The sequence below is a fragment of the Acomys minous genome (genome assembly GCF_964271855.1).
Source record: "Acomys minous genome assembly, chromosome: 17".
Taxonomy (NCBI): domain Eukaryota; kingdom Metazoa; phylum Chordata; class Mammalia; order Rodentia; family Muridae; genus Acomys; species Acomys minous.
In genome coordinates this window covers 31,706,167-31,724,924 of record NC_140500.1, presented here as the reverse complement: position 1 = coordinate 31,724,924, position 18,758 = coordinate 31,706,167, and the positions used below count along the sequence as shown (strand labels likewise).

General features: G+C 45.3%; 2 protein-coding genes across 5 annotated transcripts in view; one reads left to right on the top strand and one right to left on the bottom strand.

The window, feature by feature from the left end:
* Nucleotides 1–985: 985 nt before the first annotated feature.
* On the bottom strand, nt 986–18,636 carry EMC3 (ER membrane protein complex subunit 3). The gene is made up of 8 exons (XM_084766464.1): nt 18,331–18,636; nt 9,620–9,677; nt 9,197–9,290; nt 7,233–7,337; nt 6,613–6,694; nt 4,287–4,366; nt 3,513–3,595; nt 986–2,119 (listed from the first exon to the last, which is right to left on the bottom strand). The coding sequence occupies exons 1-8, from the start codon at nt 18,483–18,485 to the stop codon at nt 1,991–1,993; spliced, it is 786 nt and encodes a 261-aa protein (XP_084622590.1). The 5' UTR covers nt 18,486–18,636; the 3' UTR covers nt 986–1,990.
* Nucleotides 18,626–18,758, top strand: part of FANCD2 (FA complementation group D2) — a 64,918-nt gene continuing 64,785 nt past the window's right edge. The window contains exon 1 of one of the 4 annotated variants that reach the window (XM_084766456.1): nt 18,626–18,751. The gene's annotated coding sequence lies outside the window, so the exon portion shown is untranslated. The remainder of the gene's footprint in view (nt 18,752–18,758) is intronic. The other 3 variants (XM_084766460.1, XM_084766459.1, XM_084766455.1) reach the window with 3 other exon arrangements.

Below are 18,758 nucleotides of genomic sequence, written 5' to 3'. Positions count from 1 at the left end.
GATTGGTTCTTTGTTTCAGAGGTCAGCTGTGCTGTAGGTCAGTACTTTGTTCCTTTTTATTGCTTAGTATCCTATTATATAAACATACCACATTTCAGTTATTTAGTTAGGAGACAGCTGTGTGGCCTCCCACTTTGTGACTAAATGCTGCTGCTGTGACTAAGTGGAAATGCTGCACACAGATCATTTTCTGTTCCGAATTCTCTACTGATAGGTAGTCACCCCTTTCTCTGCCTTTCTGCAAAAGCATTTTAACCTGCTGAGGACTTTAGACTTTTCCAGAGTGGCTGAACTAGCTCATCCCCTTTTGACCAAAGGAGACAGAGGCCCAGGAGAGGGAAGCGTCTTCTACAGAGGCAAGCAGAGGGCGCAGGACAGGAACTGACGGTGAACAGGAACTTCACGCCGCCCTTCCCACCCTCACGCAGCATTCACCACGCCGTTGCTCTCCTCACTCCTACCCCAGCAGCAGCTCCTGTCCGTCAGCTTCGTTTGCTTCTGAGGCGGCTTATAAGTCACCTGCCTTTTGGCCCTCACATTCACTGAGGTTCTATGACCTCAAAATAGATCTTTCTGAGGATGCAGAGGTGTTCCAGTGGTTAAGAGCACTGGCTGTGCTTGTGGAGGACCTGGGTTGGATTCCCAGCGCCCACACGATGGCTCACAACCAGCCACAACTCCAGTTCCAGGGAATTCACTGCTCTCTCTGGCCTCTGCAGGGCCCAGGCGGGAGCACGTGTGGGGCACAGACCTGCATACAAGCCAAACACTCTTACAGAGAAAAGAAAACAAACAGTTTTCTCTCTTCTGAGGCCTTTTGTGTGTGCTGGGGATACTGTACACTAACTGGCATACTACCTCTCAGCTCCCTCATGAGTTCTTTGAGGGCAAGGGCTCACATCTCTTTCACCTTAAGCCGCTCTAGCCCTGTTCTAAGACAGGCTCTTCTGTTGGTAGAAAGCTCTCAGAACCACAGAGGCAACACTTTCACAGGCAAAGAGAAAACAGGGCTGTTTAATTAGAGTCAAGAGTCACTTGTTCTTGGCTACAGTGCTTTAACATGCAATCACACCCACCTCTTGGTACAGAAATGGCACCCTGTCACTTCCTGAGACAGAGGACTCCTGGGCACCTTGATCTACACATCTGCCAGAAGCTGCCCTCTCACCCCGACAGTGGTAAGTTCTCTCCTGCCCAGAGGAGCTGGGAAATGAGGTCACTCGCTCACATGAGTAGCCATTTACAGTACAGCACCATTGACTGGCCAATGGAGTTGATATTTTCTCAAGTTCCAATCAAGAACTTGTATTATGTAACCTGTCTCTGATGAGCCCAAAGGCACTTGAGAGTCTGGCTGTGCCTCAGGGTCACCTGTTTTCACTGGACTAAATATGAAGAGATATGAAAAGTTTGCCGAGTCTGCCCTGGCCCTCGTTGGGCCCCACCAGCTCTCTGCGTCATTCTGTGGGTTCAAGTGAACAGTGCAGGGAGCTCTATGCTGCTCAGCCATGGTTTCTACATTTAGGTAGAGAAAATGCATATTACTTGTGTAAAGAAAGTTAAAAAATACAAACAAGAAACTAAAGGTAAAACGCAGGGTGTTTGGATCCTAAGAAAACAGGAGTTTACTGTGGCTGGAAGTCAGGCTGACCGAACATAGTAACTGGCCATAAATGATAATGCTCTTCCCAAACACAGAGTTTTTGCTAAGTTTTGAGATATTCTCGGTAGCTTGGAGTCTCCCCTTTCTCTGACATCCTTACTAGAGTCACCTGAAGGAACAATCACAAACTTTAAGACAGCAGTCACCCAGAACTCCTTTTCCTCTAGTTTCCAACAGAAAGGGGAACCCAGCTCAGACAAGAACGAGCCTCGCTGTGCACCCGCCAGCCCCTGCACCCTCCTTTTTATTCTCAGAGGCTCCAGCTCCACGGAAGTTACAAGGTTAAGTGCTACTGCAAGTTCCTGACACAGCTGACCCCACTCGTGCTTAGAATATGGACGTCTGCAGCTCCTTCTTGAACATGCCTTCAAAGTGGAGGTCTCTGGCCATGAGTTCTTCTTCCACATCGTCGAGTGCCCACTGGTGATCTGTCAGCTCCAAAGCTTCCCACTCTGTCTGCACAGGAAGAGAACACAGGGCTGGGAGGAGGCTAGCCACTGAGCTGACAGCTGGGGACAGCATGGAGTGACCACTGAGCTGACAGCTGGGGACAGCATGGAGTGACCACTGAGCTGACAGCTGGGGATAGCATGGAGTGACCGAGTCTCTGACCAGGAGTTGAGCAAAGCTAAGGCAGATGCCCAGGCACCTCCCAGCTGTATGAACATTCATAAAGAAATTTTTAAAAGCTCACTAAGGCCAGGCATGGTGGAACATGCCTGAAATCTCAACACTGCAGAGGCAGGAGACTCTCTCAAAAAGCCAAAACCATGGTGAGAGGACTCAACAGTTAAGACATACATACAGACATATACAAAATACCCATATACATACATTAAAAAAAAAACCCTAAACAAAACACTGTCCAACACAGGGTCACAAAGACATATGCACATGCTTGAACTTTCTGTCCATGTGTTAGAATTTTGTGTTGTTGTTTGAGGTGAGGTCCCCTGTAGTACAGACTGGCCTCAAACTCATAGTCCTCAAGCCTCAGCCTCTTAAGAGCAGGGGTTACAGGTGTGCATCACAGGCTTGCACCACCACACCTGCCTTACAGGCGTGCACTATAGGCATATACACTTAGCCTATCAATTTTCTTCTTTTTTTAAAGACAAGGTCTCACTATGTAGCTCTGGCTGGTCTGGAAGCTGCTATGCACACCAGGCTGGCTTTGAATGCACAGTGAGCTGCCTGCCTCTGCCTCCTGAGTGCTGGGATTAAAGGTGTGCATTGCCAAGCCTGGGTGATTTCTAAGAGCTCTTTCTATATTCCTGTGAACTAGAATGAGGAAGTTCCCTTTTATTTTTTATCATGAAGATAATTGAGATTTGCTGTATAAAAATTATACAAAGGTGGCTGGAGCTGGCTGGAGCTGAGAGCACTTATGCTCTTGCAGAACACCTGGGCTCAGTTCCAGCACCCACACGGCAGCTCGAAACTGCCTGTAACTCAAGTTTCAGGGTATGCAATGTCTCTTCTGATCTCTGCAGGCTCCTGCATGCATGTGGTGCACATATGTAATACATAAACTCAGACACACAAACATGCTCATAAAGTTAACATTTTTTTTTTAAACTAGAACAAAATATACTGTATGGACAATAATGGGAATATGGTTTCACTCTCAACTGTCATGAGGCGGATAGCATATACAGTGTGGATACATTGAACGAAGTGATTGTTTATGTCCTGGACAGGATGGGGTGGGACAACATATTTCATCATACTGCTGCTCCTTTCGGATTGCACTTGAACGTAAGCAACACAGCAGAGAACCCCACTGTGGTTAGGAGAGGACTGGGCAGGTGTGATATCCCTGCAGTTCTGAAAAGTGAGTGACGCTTACCTTGAAAGCTTTGTTGGTGTCTGCGGGCATGGCCATCGCTGCTCCTGTCATCTGCTCCTGCATCATTCGTGACTGGTCAGCAGCTGCAGCATAAGACAGCTCCAGTGAGTACCAGGGCCCCACACCCACCTAGCACCCTTGTGGAAGAAGAGTGTGACTTAGAGCTGCTTGGTGGTGGGTTTGAGAACTGGACAACTGACTGGCCCGGTCACCCCTCTAAGTAATTCTGGGAAAGTCCAGGAAAATGAGAGTGATGACAGCTGGACAAAGACAAAACTAAAGGCTGCTCTAAACTTCACTCTAGATGTCATCATGACCCTAGACACCAATAACTGAGCAACACTATGTGTCTGGGCATTTCACTGTTTTATCCTTTATCTGCTTTTAACCCCACAAGGTAAATTAAGACCCTACTCTATAGAAAAGCAAATGGTGGTTAGAGTATCTGACGTCCTCACTGCTGAACGAGAGCCAAGTTTAGCATTGGTGAGGCATCTGCTCAATAAATGAACTGATCTAGCCAGGCCCTTCTTTAGGCTTCAGGTTCACAGGCTTAAAGTGCGGGGTTCCTACACAAAGGCGTCAGACTCTGAGCAACCACTCACTGCTGAGTGATTGCTGTGACAAACGCCCATGTTCAGCCTAAGCTTTGCAACTGCTAAGACTGTCCTCAGAAACCCAGGGACCAAAGCACTATGTGGGGCCATGCTAACCAACCTCGGAACCACGTGACTGCCCCACCTTACAGGAAGCAGCTTCTCTAATGCTTCTTACCATTATCTTGACCCAGGATCAGAGAGTAAATGCTCCGGAGCCCAAACACATTGAGGAAGTACCAGGATGCAGAGCTCACCCTAGCAAAGCAACGGGGAGGGTGGGGGGGTTATTAGGGAGATGAACAGTTATCCCTGCAGCACCCGCAGAGGCTCATCGCATGTGAGAATCTAGACAGCCACAGGGGAAGTGAACACAGCAACACACACAGAACAGTGGTGACCCTGAAAGAGGCTGTCCACTCTGAACACCCGCCCCAGGCAGACGAGCTGTCCGCAACAGGTACCTGTAGCTCTACTGTACCAACTGCCTTGTCTCCCTTGTCCTTCCACGTATGTGACATACATACCTGTCCATATGCTGAGCTAAGATAAGCTTTTCTCCACCTATGGCATTTATGCTTAGCCCACTGAGTCTGGCAGGGAAAAGTTTTACGGAGTCACAAAGCTCATGTGTAGCTTCTTACATGGAACAAGGCAAGGCCAAGGCTCTCCTGCATCTGTTCTGCCCTGGGATCATACAGCCAGAGATGGTTCTGCTCAAGCCAGAGGAATCAAAATCGTTACCCCACCCTCCTCCCCTTCTTGTCTGAGTTTGTTTCAGGCCAGTCCTTGAGAAGTCACAGAGAGAACAGTCTGAACACCCAGATGAGTCTGTTACTGTACTTTGGGTACCAGACCAGTGTTTTCCAAGAGGGTTAGGTCCTGGCTTGATATTTTGCTATAAATCAGTGGAGTGGAAACAGATGCTAAGTCCTGAGTATGGAGCAGATGTGTGTGTAGTCTAACAGTAATTTGTGCACAGACCTCACAGGGTTGCTGTGAGGATAAAGTAAGATATGGAAAATACCTAGCATGGTGACCGGAACTAAGGAAAACGATAGCACAAACATTTCTATAATTTGGATCTGGAATGTCTTTTTTAAAAGCCTATGTGGGGCTGGAGAGATGGCCCAGCGGTTAAGAGCACTGGCTCATCCAAAGGTCCTAAGTTCAATTCCCAGAAACCACATGGTGGCTCACAACCATCTATCATGAGATCTGATGCCTTCTTCTATCTGATGCTCTCTTCTGCCATGCAGGCATACATGCAATAGAGTGCTTATATATACATAAATAAATAAATCTTAAAAGGAAGGAGGCTGGAGAGATGGCTCAGAGGTTAAGAGCACTGGCTCCTCTTCTAAAGGTCCTGAGCTCAATTCCCAGCAACCACACAGTGGCTCACAACCATTTATAACGAGATCTGGTGCTATCTTCTGGCATGCAGGCAGAACACTGTATACATTTAAAAAAAAAATCTTTTAAAAAGAAAAAAGAAAAGCCTATGTGGCCAGGCATAGGGCATGCCTTTAATCCCAGCATTTGGGAGGCAGAGGCAGGTGGATCTCTGTGAGTTTAAGCCTGGTCTACAGAGCTAATCCAGGACAGCCAGGACTACAAAAGAAACACTGTCTCGAAAAACAAAAAAGAAAAAAAAGCAAGTAAATAAATGTCCATGTGTTAGCCTTTAATTCCAACACTTGGAAGGCAGAGGAGAGAAAGTTTACTGTGAGTTCAAGGCCAACCTGGTCCACATAATGAGTTCCAAGACAGTCAGGGCTATGTAGAAGACCCAGTCTCACAAAAAGCAAAACAAATACACAAGCTCATATGTTAAAGGCTTGGGCCCCAGTCTGTGGTACTAATGGAAGGTGGGGGAGCCTTTAGGAGACGGGAGGCCTAGTATGCAATTTGTGGTCACTGGGGGGCATGATCTTGGAAAGAGACTGTGGGAATCTGGATTCGTCATCCTTCTCTTTTGTGTTCTGATCCTAAGGTGAGCACTTCCCTTCACCACATGCCGCTGCCATGCTCTACTACATCACAGACCCACAGTAATGATGCTAGAGGGTCATGAACTGAGCCTCCAAAACTGTGAGCCAAAACACACCCTCCTCTCTACAAGATGATCCTCCCAGTATTGTTACAGAGCGCTGGCAGACACAACTCCATTCCCATAAGCTTTAGGGCACTGCTAAGAAGCTCTGCTTGGCCAGACTACTTTCAAGTTTGGGGGTGGGGTGGGGTGGGGTGGGGGAATCAATGCCTTCACGCCTGCATTCCTAAGATCTAAGAAGAGAGGATGACAAGCCTTCTTTTTTGGTAAGAGTCTTATAAAACTGTTTTAGTCTAGCAGTGGGATTACAAATAGAGCTTTCATTTAAGAAGGAAGGAAAGAAGGAAAGAAGGAAAAGTCTCTCAAACTGAAACTACCTCATTCTAATGAAAGGCAAGCCGGAGTGCTGTGCGGCCTGGGCTGTGGCCTCTTCAGAACGCACACTTACCAGGAGGCGTCTAGTGTGAGCAGCTCTATCCCTTGCTGGAGCATAGGCTTGAAGCGAAGCGTCAGTGGGAACGGGACCTTGGCTGCAGGAAAAGAGAAAAATACCAGGTTTTGCTTCAAGAAAGTTCCTAGGCACCCGAGCCAGACAAAGTGTGAACACACATATCCTTTCCCACAGGAGGTGGGAACTCTGTACCATCAGCTTCTGGAAAATGACTTCCACAAGGAAACCAGTGGCAGCCTCCGGAGAACAGAACAGAATAGCCAAAATGTCACTCTGCTCTGATTTTCCTAACAGATTCCAGTTTCTAGACTGGGGAGGAAGCAGGTGCTCAGGATGAGCATGACCTGACATTTGGGAGAAGCGTGCACTGAAGCCTCAGTGGAAAATACACACGACTAAGGCAAGTGCGAACAGACACAGCTCCTCTCGTGCTGTCTTTAGTTATAAAGCATCCACACTAGGAACTCTGAATCAGCTTGGACCTCAAAAATTTTGTTCAAAGAATACTGTTATTTTCACAAGAAAACACAAAACCCATGATGTGACATTAGGCTCTCAGTACCTGGGAAAGGGACACAGGCGAAGGAAGCAGGAGGTCTCCTAGGCCTGAAACTTACTTGTCACAAAGCCTGAAAACGTCATGTTGATCCATCCGCCGATAAGAATCATTGGAAGGACGTTCGTGACGTTCCCTTTCATCATGTCTGTGAGCATGGTGGGGTCTGAGGGCAGAAGAAAACACCATGTTTCCCTTTGTTGGCAGAGACTCTTCCCAAATTTAAGTCACACACTGTTTGCTTTAAGATAGGCTCTTACTGTTGCTTTCTGACGCCTGGGAGGAAAGGCACGAAATCAGCGCAGCAGGCCAGCTGTCAGGTTTACTGTAGAAGTTCAAGTGCCTCTCCACCCACTCCTTAGATCCTTTGACCTCTATGTGCATATATCCTCCTACCTTTCAATCTTTGAAAATTACTAATTTTATGAAGAAAGGCTGAAGGTGTAGCTTAGGGGCAGAACACTGCCTACCGTGCAGGAGGCTTCAGAGCAGTCCTCAATGTAAGAAATAATGATAAAATTTTTTGATGACATTTCCACACTGTCATGGTACTAATCTCTCAATATATATGTGGGTGTGTGTTTTGTATATGCGTGCATGCTTGTGTGTGTGTGTGTATCATATAAAGACTTTTTAAAAAATGCATATGGTTATTTTGCCTGTATATATATCCGTGTATTTATGACCTCTCACAAAGGCTAGAAGAAGGCATTAGATTCCCTGGAATTGGAGTTATAGACAGTTGTGACCCGCCACATGGGAGCTGGGAACTGAACCTGGGTCCTATGCAAGCCAGTGCTCTTAAGTGCTGAGTCACCTCTTCAGCCCTCAATATCTCTCAATATTTTCATTTCCAACCCTGCCTGCCAGGAAATGCTGCTTCTGCCTTCCTTGTAACAGGTAATAGATTACTCTGCTTGTTTATGTGTTTCTAAGGAGTTATTCTTTTTTTGAGACAGGGTTTCTCTGTGTAGTCCTTGCTGACCTGAACTAGCTCTGTAGACCAGGCTGGCCTGGAACTCAGACCCACCTGCCTCGGCCTTCCACGTGCTGGGATTAAAGGTGTGCGCCACCACAGCCCAGCTGGCTTTGGACACTCTTAATCTTTGGTTTAACACACTACAAGAAGGAACTGGAGAAATGGCTCAGAGGTTAAGAGCACTGCCTGCTCTTCCAAAGGTCCTGAGTTCAATTCCCAGCAACTGCATGATGGTTCACAACCATTTATAAGATCTGGTACCCTCTTCTGGTGTACATGCAGGCAAACCCTGTGTATATATGACAAATAAATTTTAAACAAAACAAAATTACACTAAAAGGACATCTTGCTTTGATTTGCATTTCCTGGACTAATTATCTTTTCATATGTATGCTGGCATTTTGTTGCTCCTAAGTGTTAGTGCTAATGTCTTCTGTATGGATCAAAAGAATTGGTTACCTCACCTACAATGAGACTGAAAAGAGAAGGATAGCACAGAACAACAGAACTGCTTTGATTCACTTTACACATCCACTCTTCACAAAATAAGGATGGTAGAGTCATAGATAGTTAGGTTATAAACTATATAGGTTGGTGTGCGCAATCAAGGAGCAACTGTTCTTGGGAAGGAAGGAGCTCATCATCCAGGCACAAGATGTGGGGTACCATCTTCCAGCAATGATCTAGACACTAGTAGGAACTGGTCCCGAGGAAGAGATCAGAGACATTGGCCCTGGCCTCCCCCAACATCAGCTGAGAACTTTGAAAATCTATTTGACATACTAGGATTTGTGGATTTATTGGAAAAAGAAGGCCCCACTTTCAAGGACCCCTATATTGGGAGCTGGGGATGCAGCTGAGTGGGAGAGTATTTGCCTAGCATGTATGAGGCTTTGGATTCCATCCTAGACAATGCAAGAAACCTCAGAAAAGCAACTTTCCCCACCCCACAGCCCGGAGATACTTAGATGGTTTCTAAGCCCTTTGCATCACGATGGCCTGTGACTCAATGTCTAAGTAAAGCCACCTATGTTGAATAAACATACCTGTCATAGGAGAAGGTGGCACAACCTTCCTTTTCGTTTTTTTGAAAAATCCATCCTCTGGGTTGTTGAAGTAATATTTTCGTGTTAGAAAAGACTAGTAGAAAAAAGAAAATCTTTTTAAATATCAGACTTGTGACATAGTAAATTGTCAAATTATCCCCCAGGGGACTGACTAAAGGCCCTTGGAATGAGCACACTTTTACACTCTGAGCTGTTAGCCTCCTTGGCAGCCACTCTTGACACTTTAGCTGAGTCACATTTAAAAACAATTTCCTAAGAAGGATGAGGACACAGTGACAGCAGGCACCGGCAGGCTACAGCTTCATTGCTGGGTGGCCACTTCTCTTTTCCTCCAGAGTCCTCTTCTAAAACATTTTAGGTTTCTTACTGCCCTCAGAGGTGAATGGTGGAGCTTTGAAATACCTGTTTGGGAATGTATTTCCCATTTTCCCTGAGGACTCTGCTTCGAATTAGGACTTGACTGAAAAACAAAAGACAAAGAAATGTTAAGATGTGAAACACTAGAAGAAAATGAGAGTAAAGTAGAAGACCCACTTCAACATAAGAATGGACCTGTTTGGCAAGAGCTGGGTGTGGAAACTTTCCAAAAACCCTAAAAATCAATGTAACATATTCAAGCTGCCACTCAGGTGTTCACAAAAGGAGTCTTCCAGGACGGCTGTGTTCTGAACAAATAAAGGCTCCGAGGAAGGTGATCTGGGACAGTGCACTTGGCCTTTCTGGATTTGACATGAGCCACAAAGGAACTTTCCTTGCTAGGAAAGAGGAGCTGGACAGTGCTTACTGCAGAGACTAGAAGGCAGGAGGCGGGAGGAAGGGGAGGGAAAAGAGGAACTTCTTCATTCACTCAGAGAAATGAGGACAGGCCTCGAGAAGGCTGTTACCTGACAGACAATGGAGAGAAATTCCACCCAGAGCTCAGACCAACTTCCTTCTAACTCTTCAACAGTAAATGAATAAATACTGGTAATTTTTAGAGCAAATAATATGTGACAGAAGTAAAAATATAATCTTTTTTCCTAGGTTTTCAAATGCTGTTTAATGGAGCAGTGAAAAAACTAAAGCTATAGGAGAAATGCACACAAAAAAACAATGCTGTGTTCTTACTCCTGCTCAGCAGAAGCCACATTCTCCAAGCAGCCAGAGCCGGTGGGGTCGCCGTGCCACCTTCCACATGCCCAGGTGCTTCATGGATGCTCTGCTGCCAGCTTCCTTTGCCAGTTCTACCCCACCTGCCTCAGCTCCTCCCCTGAGCTCATCTTCCACAAAAACAAAAAAAGAACAAAAACAAAAAACTCTTCTCCAAGGTGGCACCTGGGGAACTCCATCTGCGTTCCCTCCTCCTGGCCTCGTGACAGTCCACAGGCCCTACACAGGCCTACAGAAGAGATGTGTGGTATGTTCTGTTCCCTGGGAGCTGGCTACAGATGCTCCAAGTATGGACTATGGACCAGTCCTATTCTGTAAAAAGCTGAGTTCAGACAGAGAATAAGAACCTGGAGACTCGGGGCTGGAGAGCCTGCTCTTCTAGACGGCCTGAGTTGAAGCCCTAGCACCCACAGGGAGGCTCACAGCTAGGTCCAATTCTAGTTCCAGGGAATGCAGTGCTCTTTTATGGACTCCTCGGGCACTGCACGCACACGGCCCACAGACACATATGCAGGCAAAGCACCCGTACATATAAGCCAGTAACAAAAGTGTTTAAAAACTTGCAGACTTACAATCACTTGTCCTTATTTGAACCCTGTCTCTGCTATTTTATACAGTCTCACTATGAACCCCTGGCTGGTCTCGAACTACAGAATCTGTCTGCTTCTGCCTCCCGAATGCTGGTAGTGAAGGTGTGTGCCACATGCCTGGCCTTCTGTGACTTATAAACTGTGATCTTGGGCAAGTCATGTCAACTTCCTAAACTGTAGCTTACCTTCCACACAAACACAGATGCATACTTTTACTGCACACATATTTCTTAAACCTCTAACTGCCGGATACCATGTTAGTGCCATAAGCAATGATGAAAATGTAAATTTCCCATGATGTTTAAAGTCTATTAGGAGAGAAAGAGATTTCATAAACACAGTGTGATAGCACACCACTAAAATCCCAGCCCTATGGAGGTGGCAGAATCCTTTACTATATATCATGTTTGAGGACAGCTTGAGCTACATTAGATGTTACCTAAAAAAAGAAACTACTAACTAAAGAAACAAATGTGAAATTGAACCATCATGTGCTAGAGAGATAGGTGGCGAAATGGGATGTATGACAGAAGGAGCAGTGCACGAGGAACCTCTACTAAGAATAGGGTTAGGTCGGATTCTCCCTTGCCCCTCCCCCCTTCAAGACAGGGTCTCTCTGTGTAGCCCTGGCTGTCCTGGAACTCTCTTTGTAGACCAGGCTGGCCTCCAACTCACAGCAATCCGCCTACCTCTGCCTCCCATGTGCTGGGATTAAAGGCGTGCGCCACCACACCCAGCCCAAGGTAGGAATCTTATTTTATTTATGCATGTTTTGCCTAAATGTATGTCTGTGTACCACCTGTGTGCCTGGTGCCCTTGGAAGCCAGAAGAGGGTGTTGGGTCCCCTTGACTGGACATACATATGGTTGTGGTACGTGTTGTGTAACCATGTGGGTGCTGGGCATCGACCTATGCAAGATCGATAGGATCTTGCACAGTAAGTGCTCTTAACCACAGAGCCATCTTGCCAGCCCCGTAAGCAGGAATCTTAAGGATGAGCGGGGATCACCTGTTGAAAGCACTGAGGACTATCTGACTGAGGACCTCAGGACAGGCCATACACAAGAACTGAGCAAGAAGAAGAGGGCTAGAGAGATGGCTCAGTGGCTAAGAGAACTTACTGCTCTTGTAGAGGACTCAGGTTTGGTTGTCAGAACCCACATGTTGGCTGACAACATCTGTAACTCCAGTTCCAGGTCCAACCTCCTCTTCTGGACTGAGGGCGTTAGGCACACAGGTGGCACACACTACATGCATGCAGGCAAAACACTCACATTAGACACCAACCAACCAACCAGACTATTCAAGGCAATGTGGGACCCATTATATAAGGCCATGATCTTAACAGAAGATGAAGTGATTTAAGCTAAGCCTGTCATACATCATCTGCCTGGATTTACTTTTAAAATTTGTGTGTGTGTGTGTGTGTGTGTGTGCGCACGCACCCCATCTCACACATGCTAAGGTCAGAAGGCAGCTAGGAGGCGTCAGGTCTCTCTTTCTACCAGGTAAGTACTAGGGATCAGGCTCAGGCCATCGGCCCAGGCTTGGCAAGAAACCCTTTACCAGCTGAGCCATCTCACTGGCCCTGTCATCTCATTTGAAGTGGTTACTGTTGGACCAGACACATCTTAGGTGCTGGGTTGGTGACATCTTTTATTTTTTCTTTTCCTTTTTTATCACTTGGACTGAAACTCTATGAGAGCAGAGGCTTGTTTTATACCTTCACAAACTGTAGGCCACAGTGCTGGCCACCTGTACAGGCTTCTTCCCCATATGGTAAGTCAGGGCCCTCCCAGTCACTCTGATGACAGAACCCCAGCTAAGCTCTTGTACTGAAACTACTGAGGAAGTCTGTAGAGTTAGGGCTGAGGGTGGTGGTTGAGGCAAGGCTGACTTAGCCTGTATATTTTCTTGATGCTCAAGTTCTGAAGCTAAGATCACTATAATCCCCAGTGCAAAATTAACCTAGGAAAACAGTAGGTTTGCATTTTCATTTTTATAATTATCTAAAAATAAGTCCTTGTACTGAGAAGGCTTGATACTTTGAAATTAAAAGATATTTTCTTAGGATTAAGAAAAAAAACCAAAACACCATGTAGTGCTAGCTATTTTTTTTTTTATAAGCTGATTGTTATATTTAGGATTTTATCACTGTGAAGAGACACCATGACCAACACAACTCTTATAAAGGAAAACATTTAACTGGGGCTGGCTTCCAATTTTAGAAGTTTAGTCCATTATCATCATGGCGGGAAACACGGCAACATACAAGCAGACATGGTACTGGAGAAAGAGCTGAGAGTTATACATCTTTTTAAAGAATTTTTTTTTTTCCTGAGACAATGTTTCTCTGTGTAGTCTTGGATGCCCTGGACTCGCTTTATTAACTAGGCTGGTCTCAAACTCACAGAGATCTTCTTGCCTCTGCTTCCCTGAGTGCTGGGATTACAGGTGTGTCCACCATGCCTGGGTCCCACCTGAGCTCTTGAAGAAACATCTTAATATAACCAATATCCTCTAAGAGTGTTCATACAGATACTGTATTTTGAATATAAATGCTGCAATATAAAGGTATCAATACTTTTCTTTCTGAAATATTAAAAATTAAAATAATCAGACACTAAAAATACTATTAAATATGATAACTGTTGGTCCATGATATGTAAACTTGAAAAGATTATATTTTCAAATGGAGCTCTTTGATATAACTAAATTACAGTCAATATTTTCAAAGGAATATAAGAGATTAGCCAGGTGTGGTGGCTCACACCTACAATCCTAGCACTTGGGGAGGCAGGTAGATCTCTGTGAGTCCAAGGCCAGCCTGGTCTACAAATAGAGTCTACGTGGCATCAGGAGACTGTGAGCCACATTGGGCTTGAGCATAGAAGACCTCCAAGCCTGCCCACACACAGACACACTTCCTCCAACAAGGCCACACCTGCGAACAGTGCCACTCTCTATGGACCAGGCATTCACACACGAGTCCATGGGGACCCTTGCCATTCAAACCACCACACTGCTCTTGAATTTATGATCTTTATGCCTCAGCTTTCTGAATACTGGAGTTAAAGGCACATACCACTACATGTGGCAAAACTTTAAGTTTAAAAAAAACACATACATCTATTTGGGAGGGGGTGTTGCACACATCCTGGGCACATTCGGGGGTCAGAGGGCAGCCTGCAGTTGGTTCTCTAGGATTGAACTCGGTGTGTCAGGCTTGGTGGCAAGCACTTACTGGCCAAGCCATCTCACTGCCCGCAGCTTTAGTTTTCAGTCAGTGTATCTGAAACTGAAACATCCAGTCCTCTTTTCTCTCTAAAGAATCAATATAGTCTCTGAGTTTGAGAATCACTTTTTTTTTACACACAGTATGTCTCCAGATATAGGCTAAGGCATTCTATTCATGTATTTTTTTTTTCAGTTAATACATTTACCAAAAAAAAAAAAAAAAAAGTCATAATTAATATTGTTTCTAGGCAAGGCCCTGGCTGGCTTGGAACTCACTATTTGGATCTGGCTAGCTTCAAATTTAAGAGATGCACCTGTCTCTGTTTCCCAAGTGCTGGGATTAAAGACATGTGCCACCACATCTGATCCACAACTAAGTTTTGACACAGTAAAAGTTTAATAATGTAAGTCACCAAATGTCCTGTTTTGTGACTATTCAGGTTAATGCCAATTCATGTTGTTTTAAAAGAAATATTTTACACACATCTGTAATCCCAGCACTTCCGAGGAAGAAGCAGGCAGATCTCTGTGAGTCTGAGACTACTAGCCTGGTCTACAAAGCAAGTCCAGGACATTCAAGGCTACACAGAGAAACCTTGTCTTAAAATTTTTTTAAAATTATTTTATTTTTTATATGTCTGTGAATGCATGGTGTGTGTGTGTGTGTGTGTGTGTGTGTGTGTGTTTACTTGTGCCCTCAAAATTAGGAGTCAGAGTCTCTGGAGCTCAGGCTATTGGCAGTTATGAGCTGTCTAACACAGGTGCTAAGAACTGAACTCAGGTTCTCCAGCTCCCAAAACAGTTTTAGGTGGAGTACAGTTACACCGTGTCAGAGCAAGCATGATTCAAACCCCTCACTTAATAGAAGGGCCATTTATGGCTAGAGATGCTCCCTATAGCAATGATTCTCCACAGGGACAGACCATCCTCTAGAGGCCTTATGGAAATTTGTGCAACTTTTTTGTTTTGTTTTGGAGATTGTGTTTCACATAGCCCAGGCTGGCCTTGAAATCTCAATTCCCCTGCCTCATTCTCTCAAGTGCTGGAAGAGGGTAGGTCTTACTCTATTGTCCAGGCTGACCTCAAACTCACAGTGAGCCTACCTCAGCTGCCCACTCTCTAGGATTCTAGGCGTGACCCCCTTTCTGGCATATGTGGAACTTTTCTGACTGTCACTGATGACAGTGTGGAGGAGAGCTGGCATATACTGTCATTTGTCATAGATTCAGAGGTGTTATGATACCGTCAATGCTGGGTACAGTTATGTAACAGGAAGACTATGGCCTACACTGCCTTGTATAGCTCAACAACTATAACCGTTGTTCATGGTACCTAAGGCACACACCTAACTTCAGTGTGGAAGGAGCACAGGCTCTACATCTACTAAGCCGGCAGACAGGCAAGCATCCAGTCAACAGGGAAAACGGAACTTGGTTCTGGGCAGACTTCTATGCCAAGCAGTATACAATTCAGACAGTGCTGCCTCTGTGACATACATCTGCTTTAGCCCACAAGTGACCTGTCCCAGTTGTGATTTTACAGCTAGATGTTTGCCTGTGACATCTTATAAGACAGCTGTGCACAACTATGCATGTATGAAATACAAATCATCTTACTAAAAATCTCTTTTCTTTATTTCTACTGATTATGACAACTAGATCATTGTGTTTCCTTTTTAAAGTTCTTGAAAAACAAATAAACCCTTTTATATATACATTGCACTAAGTATAAATTTTATCTGGAGAATAGAAAAAGAGCTGTGGGTTTGATGTCACTTAGAACCATCACTGTAAAAGTGTAAGGTGAACCGCAGCAGAAGATCTTAGCATACAATTATGATCAATCTGGGGTAGTGTACATAGACAAGTTTTATTACCCTGATTACTTTGGGAAGGCTGTTTAAGTTCTCTGGTTTTCTGTAAAAGTGGGTTTAGGATAACATGTTTCATTGTGAGGATAAAATGAAGATTAGTTTATAGGCACCAGAAGATGCTGAGTGAGAGATGGCTGGGTAGGTAACCCACTTGCTGTTCCTGCAGAGGAGCTTGGTTCAGTTCCTAGCTCCCACAGGGCCGCTCACGATTGATTATCTGTAACTCCAACTGCGGCGGATCCATTACCGGCTTCTGGCCTCCACAGGCGTTACACACAGTGCATAATAAACTACATGGAGGCAAACGCTCAAAATCACACACAACAAAGCAAAAATTGGGTTTTGTTTTTGTTTTTGGTTGTGGTAGTTTTTTTGTTCTTGTTTTTTTTAGACAAGGTCTCTCTATTATGTAGTTCTGGGTGTCCTGGCGCTTGCTACATAGACCTGGCTGTCCCATAACTCCCAAGTATCTACCTGCCTCTGCTTCCTGACTGCTGGGATTACAGGCATGCACCATCGTGCCTGGCAAAAACAAACATTTTAGAAAACTAAATAAAATTTAAATGACCGAGTTTTCTCCATTTCCCATCTTTTTACAGTTTTCAAGTCTGTACTAAGCTAACTTGCTAAGGTTAGTTTCGGGGGGGCTGTCTCCAGTCAGCGCTGAAACTAATACCATACAAAGATCAGCATGGTGGCCGCTGCTGGGAATGAACGGAAAGAGCCTGGGCTTGGGAACCACAAGGTTCGGCTTAAAGTCCTGAATGTCATCATATATCACAATTATGGAACTTCATTAAAGTCTCAGTTTCTACAAAATGAGATGACAGTATCGACCACACTGTTGCTTTGGGTTTTAAATAAATTAATGAGCGTAAGTGCTTACCACTGCACCTGCTGTGGAATGTTTCATAATGCTGGCTTATTAGTATTATCCTCAGCAAAATAAGTAAAAAGGCAACTGAAAATGACAAAGCGGTATACTTTGGGGGACAAGCGCTCTCGTACTGACCACAGGTAGCTTGCTCTTCTCATCTTCCTGTCTCCAGCTTTGAGTCCTGGAATTACAGGCTTGCACTGCTGCGGCTGGCTTATGCCAGGGTAGGGAGTCAAACCTGGGCTTCAAATACATCATGCAAGCACTGCTCAGCTGCGTTCCGTCACCATCTCACTGCCCAGGAAGTGGTTTTAATTTAAGGCAATCGTTAAGTCACCAGCAAGTTGAAATCCAGTATTATTTGCTACAGAAGAAAGTAACTTTTAGGGTTGGAGAGATGGCTTAGAGGTCAAGAAGCACCCGCTGATCTTCTGAAGGTCCCGAGTTCAATTCCCAGCACCCACCTGGCAGCTCACAGTGGTCTGATGCCATCTTCTGGTGTGTAGATGTACATGCAGATAAAGTACCCATATACGTTAAATATTAAATATTAAAAAAAGAAAGTAACTTTAAAATACAATAAAGCAAGATTGTTTTCACTGTTCTCTCCCTAAACGTCTAGCCTGACGCTCTCTTTTAAAGTAAGTGATTCCTAAGTAAGTGATCAGGACACGTCACGAAAATAGCAGTACTTCCTTTGGATAGTCTCTGAAAATGATTAGAATAAGTGACTGAAAACTGCTACTTATTTTAATGTGGAGTGACGTGTTTATACTTCCTGAAGTTATATTAAGTTCTATCTCCATAGGAAAACACCAAAAGAGCACGCACGTGAAGAGAGAAGGCCTCCACCTTATGAGGTAACACGGTCATTACAACTTTTCACATCTCTTTGTAGCAGTCTTACAGCTTGCGAGGCACTTTACACCTTAGGATTTCAGCAGACCATTACAGTTGTTTGGTAGAATGTAGATTATGAAATCCTCTTGACTGGATGCTGGCTGGGCGAAAGGTAATAATAATATATCTGGCTCAAAGTCGATACTCTTAACAAAGGGCAGGGTAGCTCATAGATAACCTTACTGACGGTTGGCCACTAGCCTAACAATATTAACAATGTTTACTTGAACACTTAGTACGTCCCAGGCCCCGTGCTAAAGGCTTTTCAGATATCATCTAATATGATCCACATGCCTGTTCTACTAGTTAGGTAGGTACTGTTATTTTTCCCATTTTATAGACAAAAGTGAAACAGAGATAACCGCCAAGGTCAACCTACCAGTACAGGCGGGATGGAAACTCGGTTAAAGTGATAGAACCCCTGCACTTTCTTGACCAAGGTCACCCGGGAGTGAGGTCGGCCGAATAGGGGGAGGAGGGTACTGACCTGTCAGACACTTGTTCCTGGGTAAGCTTCTTGTCGCTCTGCAGCAGGATTGACACGTAGTGGCGGATCATGCCCACGAAGAAAGTGATGATAACGATGGGCAGGACCACCCAGAGGCGGATGTTCGAGTCGAGCAGCAGCTCAGGGCCCGCCATCTTCGCTGCGAGTTGGCTGCGAGTTGGGAGGAGTTGAGTTCCTCCCGGATTTCAGCTTGGGGCCTTCACCTGCCCCTCAGTCTGGCTGGTGTGGAATCTGGGGCAGCCTAGCTTTTTCCGCGCACGGTTTCCAGCTGGGCCGCTAGGCCTTCAACTTCCGGCGCGGTAGAATGACGTAACGCCGCGACGCGGCTTTGATGGCGTCTGAACGGCGTTCCGTCAAGCGGGAAAATCTAAAGTGAAGGGAGGCGAAGGGCAGCCAGCAGGTGAGTG

Excerpts from the sequence above, each read along its gene's own strand:
- EMC3 (XM_084766464.1), bottom strand. The coding sequence starts at position 18,485 with ATGGCGGGCCCTGAGCTGCTGCTCGACTCGAACATCCGCCTCTGGGTG. Across the intron at positions 9,678-18,330 it reads CAGGAACAAGTGTCTGACAG|TCAAGTCCTAATTCGAAGCA; the intron begins GTCAGTACCCTC and ends TTTGTTTTTCAG. Across the intron at positions 6,695-7,232 it reads GTTTTCAGGCTTTGTGACAA|CCAAGGTCCCGTTCCCACTG; the intron begins GTAAGTTTCAGG and ends CTTTTCCTGCAG.